The 11,369-nt window shown below is 36.9% G+C and overlaps 1 protein-coding gene across 2 annotated transcripts; it reads right to left on the minus strand.

Annotated features, from left to right (window-relative positions):
• Positions 1 to 6,494: 6,494 nt before the first annotated feature.
• LOC103476774 (alpha-2A adrenergic receptor-like) lies at positions 6,495 to 10,711 on the minus strand. Of its 2 annotated transcripts, XM_017308805.2 has the most exons (3): positions 9,826 to 10,711; positions 8,959 to 9,667; positions 6,495 to 8,871 (listed from the first exon to the last, which is right to left on the minus strand). In XM_017308805.2, the coding sequence occupies exons 2-3, from the start codon at positions 9,493 to 9,495 to the stop codon at positions 8,296 to 8,298; spliced, it is 1,113 nt and encodes a 370-aa protein (XP_017164294.1). In that variant the 5' UTR covers positions 9,496 to 9,667; positions 9,826 to 10,711; the 3' UTR covers positions 6,495 to 8,295. The 2 variants fall into 2 exon arrangements, with proteins under 2 accessions (XP_017164294.1, XP_008427565.1); XM_008429343.3 differs by having other exon boundaries at positions 6,496 to 9,667; positions 9,826 to 10,707.
• Positions 10,712 to 11,369: the final 658 nt, after the last annotated feature.

Here is an 11,369-nt window from a genome sequence, read left to right on the forward strand (position 1 = left end):
TTGCAGTAAGTTTTGATGTAACTGTGACAGGCCTATTAATGGAAGTGAATTAAAGTTTTCAGACACACAATGAGAAACATTACCCGTCATACCTTTGTTGAAGAAGTGCCCAAGTGTATGCTCCAATGTGAAAAGGTAAAGTACAGATTCATTGTTCATTAGTTCTTCATCAGGCAAGCCCAATTTTGAATCTGGCAAATGTAATTATTTTAGCTCCCATGGAGATAAGCGTGACTGATTATCCTGAGAAAAAATGTAATTATTTCTACAATAGAGAGAGCTTCTTATTATTCTGAGATGTGGGTTCCTTTTCCACACAGGAATACATTTATTTAGGCAGAGAGAACTGTTAAGACTATTTTAAATTAATTTTGTAAGTGCAGCAAAAATAAATGGCTGTGATCAACATCATACAGAACATTTTGTCTTTTGCTAGCAATATAAGTATTGATATTATTTTTGAATAAGACGATTGCCAAAAATGGAAGAAGCCATTCTTCTTTTGGGTGAATGGTGAAATAAATGAGGAGTAAGTGGTAGAAATTAAGGAAAACCACTTTTTGTTTTGTATCAGTACAACTCAGAATGTGACAATTAAAAAAAAATGTAATGCATTTATTTTTCCTTTGGATGTTTTTCAGCAGAACCTCAATTTATGGCAAGCCATTTTTAACATTTAGTTACCAAAGCACCTGAAATATTTAGACAGCTGTATAATTCAAAGTCTGTTAAATACCAATTATTTGAGATATGGTCACGTTATCCCGAACTTTACCTACAATAATAACCTGAAATAATTCCATTGCTTTTTTTACAGCTTCAAGAGAAACATACTGAATGATTAATCCAAAGAAACAACAAAGAAAACCATAGAAAGATACACTATGTAGCCTTATAATCATTCAAATTAATAATTAAAATAGCATCTTATCAAAAAGTCTGAACCTTGTTTAGAAACGTCTCTCTCAGTCTTTGCAATGTTTTCATTTTATGGGCTAATAGAACATTGAATATTAATGCCAACTGATTTGCATGTTGCAGTTATTATGACACATCTTTACATCACTTAATAAAATGTCATTAGGTACGACTCAATACCAGCTTAGTAGGTTTACTTTGTTCTCTGGAAGTCTTTTAAGATGAAATAAAGTAAAGTTGACACCTTTACCAAAGCTGTCAGAGCTTGTTTAAACGTCTCTGTATTCAGCTAACTCTTTGTGTGTCTGGGTGTGCTGTAGATGACAGCTCATCAATAGATCCCCCCCACCCCACCCCCCCGGCCCCCAACAGTTGACTGGTGAGAATAGATGAAGTTCACTAAAAGTAAATAGAAATTGATGTTTATGTTGACTTTGTATGTCGGATGCTGGCACTGCCCAAACGCATGTGCGTATATGGGAGGATGTTGTGAGCAAAACACCAGGAGAAAACAGAGCAGAAATGATAATATTAGCAGGACTGATATAATAAGATAGCAAACTCGTCAAGAAATTTACACCAGGTAAATATTTATTTATTTATTTATTTATTTATTTATTTATTTATTTATTTATTTATTTATTTATTTATTTATTTATTGTTGGTCAATCCATTTTTAAGATCATGGATTATTCTAATATGTTTGTTATCCTTTTCAGTTTAACTTTCAGATTTTGTATGCCCCTTTGCTTAATCATAGTCTGTTGACTATACATGTTTAGTCAGTGAATATTTTAGTAAAGTGTCTACTGGTTAAAACTATATGCTAGCTTTGCAACATATCAAGATTCATTTTAATTTCAAGGAGTTGAAGTTGTGAGATTTGCTGTGGATTAAGGCAGACTTACCTTCACATCCACCACCATGTAGATCATCACCTCTCGGGAAAACTTGCTCCATTTTCTCCTTGCTCTTGAGTCATTGAAATGTGTTATGGCTCGTATTACAGTAGAATACATTCGCAGCTGCCCAGGAGGTAATTTGGTTTCTCCTACATATAAAATGGACACCTTCCTGTGCTTATACCATTTTATGCTAAGTAACTAACCGAGAGTACTCAGCTTGTATAATTTTCTCAAATAACTCCTGCATGCATTATGCAGTTTTACCTTATTTAATCAGCTTTTTCCTACTGAAATGAGTGGCCATTTGTAGTAGGTAGAACTCTCCCGCAGCTTCATAAGGAGTGTAGAGTTTTGTTCATTATTTTTGTTTATACAACATAAGAAGGGGATTATGTGGTACTAAGGTTTGTCACATCACCTCTGTGGCCTTTGTAATTTTACCATACTTTTCCAAATAAGCATTTTGAGCAGAAAACGAAGAAGAAGCCATAGCAGCATGAGAACACAACTGTCCTTTTTAAATCTGCGTAACAAACTAAAACAAGACTGAAAACCTTTAACTTAGCATATTACAGGCTTGTTAAAATGCTGAGATGTTTGATTTCTGATACCAAATTCTATGCCATCCACATATTCTGGCTCTTTTAATTCCCAGTGAGGTCCTCTGGTCCCCGAGGTGTTCTTCTGGAGATCAAGAGTGGCCTCCAGTCAAAGCAGACAAGAAACATTTGGTTGTGGAGTCCTTGAAGATTTAATCAGATTCAGAAAAACCTCGCTGATCCCTGCAGGGAAACTGTTTCGTAAGAACTGCTCAAGATTGTGGAAATATTCAAATTATGCAGAGGTGCAAAAAAAATACATGAAAGCACTGGGGTACACTGTCTCCACTGGGCCTGTTAGGGGTTATTGTCAATCAGAAGATGACCTAAGGCGAATTAAGATTTCTTTGTGAATTAACAGAGGCCAAGTGCATGGTAAATGAAAAATGTAAAAGAAAAAATATTATGCAAATCATGTATTTTTTATGGGTCTAGGGGCGTAGAGGGGGAGATAGCCAAATCTATATTTTAGAAGTCATACTATGATGTCTGTTATTTCTAAATAAAAAATAAACAACAACAACAACTCCAGTTTCACAGGTGTCTTACACAATTAAAAACCGGGTTAATTGTTAATTTTATATGCAGCAGCAAACCCTCGGGAATGGAAGAAATATGAAACATTACAGGGTCTTCCTGCCGCTTGCAGTCCTCAGAGTCAAATTATATTATCTTGTGTCTTTATCATGGAGGAGATCTAATATACCCCAGCGTGCCTGGCGCATTCAGATTAATAAATAATAGATGACTTACCATTAAATTAAAAACAGCCTATTCATCTCATGCTTTTATTTAAACTTGTTAGGGCTTCTAGACAACTCTTGTTTATCTGATGGCTCTCTAACTACTTCTTTGAGAGTGTGGCAAATAGAAAAAGCGTATGGGTGATTTCTTTAACGCAAATGGTTTGTTTTTTTTCTGTCAGGTCAGAGATTTGGAGGCTTTAATCAAACATCTGGCTAAAATAATCATGATCCAGTTTGTTGGACTGGAGTAGAAGCTAGAAGGATCATCTTCAATCCACACCGATTACCATTCTGAACCACTCAATGACTTCTTCCACAACATGAAGATAGAACAAACAAAGAAAAAAATATATATCTGCTCATTGTTGCTAATGTCAGTGGGCTGTGGTAATAATACAGTCAAACTTCTCTATCCAGATTGGCAGTCCAAGTCCAAGCCAGCTCTTGCATTCATGCACCACAGGAGTCCTCAGAACGGGCTAATCATCCAACCAGAGGTGTGGTCTGACAAGCGTGTGGGCATGTCCGATTGCACAGAGGAAGTAGATGACGATGTTGTTTACTGATTACTGTAGAGAAATGTATTATCATAACTAAAATGGCTTTCACGTTTGAGGTGGCAAACATTTGATCAGTCTATTTCAATACAAACACAATATCTCATCCAGGGTTTAATACACAAATTAGTATCTAAACAATGACTAGCAAATAAAAAAGAATGTTATATGCGTATTGTTTTTTTTTTTTGTTGTTGATTTGCTCAGGATCCCCATTAGCTGTCGTTGTGACAATGCCTACTCCTTTCTATGGTCAACATAATAAAAACACATTTAGTAAGAGTTTAATCCAAATGGGATTGCAAGGATACTTTTGAAGGAATTTGAAGAAAAGTATATTATGTAGGTGAAAGGTCAAATCTGAGGAATTTTTGTATACTAAGGCAACCGTTTCGAGCTAAATCAACCTAATCTGCATTGGATCAAATTTGACCCATTATTAGCAAAATAATACAAAGTGGGTTGTTTCTTAGAGTGCAAAAAGTTTTTTTTTTAAATATTTGAGTAGAATAGAACTATGAAAGGGAGGGGACTGACACGGAAACTGTGTGAAAGCTGTGGGAACTCCAAATGTGAGTAAGTGTTAAAGATAGTTTTACAAGTTGAGCCATCATGGGCATAAATCGTGATGATCTGCGGTCTTTGCAGAAGGAAATTAATCATTGTCTCAGTGAAAGTGGACGCATGTGTACTTTAGCTATTGCAACGGCAGTTTGTAGTTTGTAACCAAACATAAGTTGCATAAGTTACTGTAATTTGATATGAGACAAAAAATACAGCCTAAAAACATGCAGGGCTTGAAATAGTGCCAGTGCTATTGTGGTTTAACCAGACCAACTGAGCACATCCGTTTATATTACGACTGTTTCATTAATCTTTTTGGGGAAGACAGTAATGTTCATTTTGGCATTTTAATCTCCCAATTGCTTGATGTTGAGCCACTTCAAATTGTAATTTATGCAATGCAGCTGCTCAAGCAGTGCAGCAGACTCCAAGAGAATAGCCATTTTAATTAAAGGAGGCATTCAGAAACTAATCACAGCAGTTTATTTTTATTTTTTTCCAAACACACTGATATGCAATGAGCCAAAACCAAACAAGATATATTTCTCTTGAATTCCTCGTAGTAGTAAATATTTCATACTTCTTTCAATTTGTTCCAAAAACAGACCAAATGTCTACTTTATCTCTGCATGAGTACCTTAAGATCTATTCATGCTGCTGTAGAAATACATTCATGTTGCATAATTAGGCTTTGCCACAAAACCTCAAATACTATTTTCTCATAATGGAATATTATGGAAATTCTATTGTGTTGTATTTTAATCCTTTGAGAAATGACTGAACCACGGGAATCTTACGATACCAGAATCCCAGAAAGCAAGTCCTGGGAACCTCTCAGTTATTTGTAGTAAAAATAAATAAATAAATAAAAATACATGACTAAAAAATATATTTTGTAAGTTACAAACAAATGATTGACTATAAAAAAAAATCAATCTGAATCTAAAAAGCTAACTAAGTGAAAAAAAAGCACAAACTATGAGAACTTTCAGCATGAAAAGTGCACAAAAATGGACAAGAGACGGGGAACACTGATAACTCTCAAAGAACAAAAAAAAAATACTGATAAGCTGCTGGATATTAACCTCACAGCGTAATTTGCAGAAGACGCTCATATTTCTATCCATGCATGAGTTCTGTTTGACTCCAGGGGAGGATTTAATGATATCCTGATATGAGGGGCTATAATTCATAATAAACTGTGTTCAATACTGTCGTGTTACTCGTCCCTCCCAGGGATAATTTTCTGTTCGTATAATTGTCTTGTTCTAGGGCTTGTTATGAGGGAGTGAGCTAGCTGTTAGGGTGGAGATAACATCCTCCTCTGTACAGATTGCTTCGGGGGTAAGAAGGGGGCGCAATTGTTTGTAAAGCCATTAAAAGACATGTACGATAGTTTTCAGAAAATTTACAATGTCGCTTGTTTTCTCGGTCTCACAGTGAAAGACGCTCAGTTGTCTGGCTGCCACAATCATTGCATATCATGCTGCAGATAATTGGAGCTAATAATTTTTTTCTTTTTCTGCTCCTTTGACAAAGCCTAATTATCAAAGCAGAGTCACATCTAATACAGAAGCCAAAAAGTCATTTATTGGGGTTAAACATTGGAACAATCGACCATGTTCTTGTCATACACCATCGCAGCTAATCATGTCTACAGAGACTTTTAAAAACTGCAGCCTGTTAAATATGTGAAGCATATTTTCACTTTAGCACCTTGAAATAAACAACAGCAGGCTTTACTATTCAAATTTATTTGCATTAAAACGAGAAGAAATATATTTCTAAAAATATGAAAGGTGGAAAGCATGGAAACCATCAAGTAAATTGTCAATTTCAGGTTTTTTCATAAAAAAAAAAAAAAGATGTCTGCTGTTATGCAAAATCACTGACTTTCTTGAAGAAATGCAACCTGGTGCAGGGTTGGCCCCAGAAATAGCAAAATTTGATTTACAAAAAAAGTAGGGGCGGGAGGTGCAAGAGCTCTTAGCATTTTTATTTATTTATCCTTTTTTTGTTGTTCTTTTATAAAGATTTGTCTTAATTTATGCTCTTTACAAATGCTCACAAATAGCAAATTTTAAAGAATGTTTTTAAAAAGTTAAAATTTTGAAGTGAGATGAACTTAACCCTCCTGTTATGTTGAGGGTCAAATTGACCCATTTATTATTATTATTATTATTATTATTATTATTATTATTATTATTATTATAATAATAATAATAATAATAATAATAATAATAATAATAATATGCGATGCAAACTCTAGCTATACAGAGACTATGTAGATTTTCATTGGAAAACCAGCTTTAGCATCTCCAGAGAAGAATTAGGGTACAAGGGCGATGCTTACTACGGCGAACGGTCTCAGGGGGCAAAACGTAATCTGTGAAAATTTACAGTGCCCTAATAAAAAGGGAAAAACTGTTGTCCTCTTGAGTACTTTGCACAAAAGTGCTGAAATCATCACCTGAAAGGACCAGAAAACAAATCCTTTAATACTGTCATAAGGGGTGTAGGTAACTTGGACACGGTTACTGGATCACGTAGCACCATGCGAATGACTGAACACTGACAAAAAAATTTTAAAATATAATTTTGATGTTGACTTGTCTGTGTAGACTTTCCTAGGGGAGATTAAAAATTAAAATAGTTCTGTTTTGTGAAAAACAAGTGAATTATCCTCATTCAGCCTTCATTTCTAAGCGGTAAATAACATCATTGCAGTAAATATTGATTGAAATTGTTAGTACTGATCAGATATAAAAATGTTTTGGGGAAAAATTTTGGATTCTGACATTAGTGCATTTTTTTTTTAAATCCCTGGGTCAACTTGAGCCAAGAACATTGCAGCTGCACTTCAGAAATGAACATCATCGCAGAGTTAAACGGCACGCTACACTTTCTTATATTTTTATTTGTACTTTTTATTCCTTTCACTTATCAATTATGCAAAAAAAAAAAAAAAAAGAAAAATCCTAACAAAATATGTTGAAGTTTTGCAACCCACTTTAATACCCAATACGAAGCAAATGATGTCAGGGTCAAGATAAATACAAATAGTCAATTTAATTGTCGGTTTGCTAGTGAACTGTGAAAGCATACAGCTGTTGAATCTAATTTAAAGCTGATTTATGGTGTTGTGGAGGCTGGGGGCTTGAATGAAAATCCCTCCATCCATCCATTTTCTTTACACCCTTGTCCCTTTGTGGGGTCAGGAGGGCTGCTGGTGCCTATCTCCAGCTAACATTCCGGGCGAGAGGAGGGGTCACTCTGGACAGGTCGCCAGTCTGTCGCAGGGCAACACAGAGACACACAGGACAAACAACCATGCACACACACTCTCACACCTAGGGGCAATTTGGAGAGGCCAATTAACCTGACAGTCATGTTTTTGGACTGTGGGAGGAAATCGGAGTACCCAGAGAAAACCCACGCATGCACAGGGAGAACATGCAAACTCCATGCAGAAAGACCGGGGCCGGGAATTGAACCCAGAACCTTCTTACTGCAAGGCAACAGTTCTACCAACTGCGCCACTGTGCAGCCCTTGAATGAAAATGAAGCTCCAAATTAAAATGATTAGGGCCCCTTATAGTCTTGGGCCAGCTCTGATGAGGTGATTTATGTAAGTGTCACAGGTCTGTTATGCATCTTTCTACCATTTAATTCCCCTTACTGAATCACTACCACTGTGGGGATATTATACAGTTGTCAGAAATAAATAATGTGCCAAGTTAGGTTTATTTACAAACTTTGAAATTTTAGGAGATTTATACCATTGCCGCATGCAGATATTAGTCATGTTTTGATGCATCTGTGTCGTTTTAAACTTGTAATCTTCAAGACAATATTATAATTATGATAAACATGAACATTTAATGTGTAACATTTTTCATAAATAGCCACCCACAATGTCACAGTTATACAATATCAAAACTCTAAACTAGCATGCTGCAACATTGTAATACAGATTGCAAAACAAGCACAATGCACGTTTTTTAAATTACAAACCTCCTGTGTTTCTTTTGCAAAGGATTTTTTTGAATGATTTTCTGAAGTCTTTATTGAATATGGTGTATATCACCGGATTTAGTGAGCTGTTGCAGTAGCCGAACCAGAAGAAGGTCTTGAACAGCGTCTCTGGGATGCAGCACGTGTCACAAACTGCTGCAAGCGTGTAGGTGAAAAAAAAGGGGAACCAGCAAAGAACAAACACTCCCACGACCACGGCCAGGACGAAGGTGAAGCGCCTCTCCCTGTACTGCCTTCCCTTCCACTTACTCGCCCTCGCCGAGGACAGATCCTCTGCCTTTGTACAAGTTTCTTTAGATTTCACCTGAGTCGCTTTGGGTGTTCTCCCGCTCCTCTTTTTCATCAGGGAACACAGGAGGTTTTCATTCCCATCAGAGGAGGACGGCTCTTCCTCCACGTCCAGCCCGTAGACCTCTTCCCCGTCTTTCAGCTCATCCATTTCTTTTTCTTGCTTTTCTCCGGGGTCCAAGTCAAATTGGGTGTTCTCTAAGTTGCCGTTCTCTCTTTGCCGCTCTCCTGGTGAGGCTCTGGTTCTTTTCTTGGCAACCTGGTAGATCCGGACATACACCATAATCATGATGACACAGGGTGCAAAGAAGGATGCAATGCTCGAGAATATGATATACCATTTCACCTCATTGATCTTGCACGCAGGGTTGTCCTTTCCTCCCTCCTTCTTTGTCATTGTGATGAGTGGGGGGAATGAAATCAAGGCTGCAAGCGCCCAAACCAAGCAGATCGTGCATTTAATCCTGCGGGGCGTCCGTTTCAGGTTGTACTCGATGGCTTTAGTGACAGACCAGTACCTGTCCAGGCTTATGGCGCACAGGTGAACGATGGATGAAGTGCAAAAGAGAACATCCAAAGCCAGATGGATTTGACACCACGCCGTGCCAAAGTACCAGTAACCCATGAGTTCGTTTGCTAACGAAAAGGGCATCACTAAGGTGGAAACCAGAATGTCTGCGCACGCCAGAGAGACCAAAAACAAGTTCTGGGGTGCCTTCAGGACCCGGCTCGTCATCACAGCGATCACTACCATGACGTTGCCAAACACGGTTAGTAAAATGAGCATCCCCACCAGGGTGGTGAGCATCACTGAGGTCTGCACAGAGAAGGGCTGCTTGCCAGGCAAAGTCTCGTTTCTGCTGGTGAGGTTGAGGCAGCCCATCAGGACGAGTAGTGGCGTCCAAAATAATAGTCTGAGTTGTGTTCACTGCGAGCCAAGGAGAAACTGTGCTCTCCCACTGCCTGTTCAGGGGATTCTCTAAAGGAAAACAGCAGCAGAGAACGGTCTCTTCATTTTGCTGAGATTGCTGAAGAAGTCAATAGTTTGTTTCTCCCTTTGAGAGTAAAAAAGTATAAACACAATAACCATGAATATCTCTTTGTGTTAAAGAGACAAGATCTATTAAAAGTGATTTAATGCATTCCAGCTTTTACATAATTCTCTTTTTTACTCAGTGCTGGTAATAGTAATAAGAAATATGAATGCACCTACCTTTACTACACATTTTAACTCCCTGGAAGCCATATCATAAATCATCCATTTTCCTTCAATTCCTGACTGAAGCAGGTCTCTTCATCTGTTGCAGTTGTAGTGAAGCTCGTGTTTTCAATGGGCTTGATCTGACGCTGGAGATCTGTGATGCTGCCTCCACTACAGTGAGAACAGGAATGGGAGGAGTTCAACTGCTGAAGACATAAAAAGTGATTCGGTGCTGCTTCCAGACGCCTAAGTCATTGGTTGATTTTTGAGGATAATTATGTTGGTGATTTATAGAAGCAATTTATGTGCACTATTAGATTACAGTGTTGTACAAGTACACGCTATCGCTTTGAGCTTCTGTGTCATAAGCCAATCATATATCTTGAAAGTAAAAAAAAAAAAAAAAGATGGAAATAATGGCTGTCTTTGGAGAGAGGATGGGGGTTATTCAGTTTTTCACTAATTGCACTTAGGGCCCAGATAGAGAAGACTGTTGACATACAGCCTGACACAGATTAATCTAATCTTATTTTCAGAGCAGAACTGCATTAATCAAAAATGAATGGGTTTGATTAATATACTAAACTTTTATAAAGTAAGTCAGATACAACTTATATTTTAAAGCTGGTACTTGTGTCCAGTGAAAGAATACACATATGGGATCATTTTAATTTATGTTTTTAGAAACTTTGTTCTTCTTGTGCTTCTTATCTGATAATGTAATTTTTATATAGTTTCTCTGAATTTATGAAATTTTGCTTATTTTTCAGTGCACATAGTTTTACATAATAAGCTATGTATTTTTACTCATTTTGTTTTTTGCAGCACCTCTACATCACATTCCAGTCCAATGTGTGACATTCTGGGTGAATGAAGCTGTTGTTGCTGAGCTCAGCCTTGCTGCATTAGAGTACACATATCTGTTGGACGTTTTTATATTCTTCACTTTGTATGTACAAACTTCAGCGTCTATGGGATTTTATGTGATAGACTAACACAAAGTATTTCATATTTGTGAGGTGGAAAGAAAACGACTTTCCAATTTTCTTTTTAAGAGAAAATCTAAAGACAGTCATGTGCATTTATGGCGGCTCTTATATGGTACTCTGCAACTCATCTTTTGCAGCAGTTACAGCTGCGAGTATATATTTCTAGCAGCTTCTCTAATTTAAAGAGTGATATTCTTTAAATTCTTTGCAAGCTCAGTGAACAAAGTAATTTTGAAGTCTTGCATGGGAACTGGAAAACTGTGATTAAGCTATTCTAACTAATACATTTGCTTTGATCTGAACTATTTCATTATAACTCTGGCAATATGTTTAATGTTGTGACAAAATGGGTTTTATACACTTTAGTGTTTCGGAGAAATGATGTGGAAGAAAATGTGGTTTTACTTGTGACAACTTAGAAAACCAACTGTGCAGCCATCGTTTTTGCTTAAGAGCTGTGGATTGGGAAGTTAAATACATATCATTTTATGAGGGGGTGGGATTAAGAAGTACTCTTTTACATGTTTAAAGAGACAAAAAACTGTATAGATAAACAACTTTAAGCTT

This window comes from Poecilia reticulata, chromosome 15 (assembly GCF_904066995.2).
Source record: "Poecilia reticulata chromosome 15, P_reticulata-male-v2, whole genome shotgun sequence".
Lineage (NCBI taxonomy): Eukaryota > Metazoa > Chordata > Actinopteri > Cyprinodontiformes > Poeciliidae > Poecilia > Poecilia reticulata.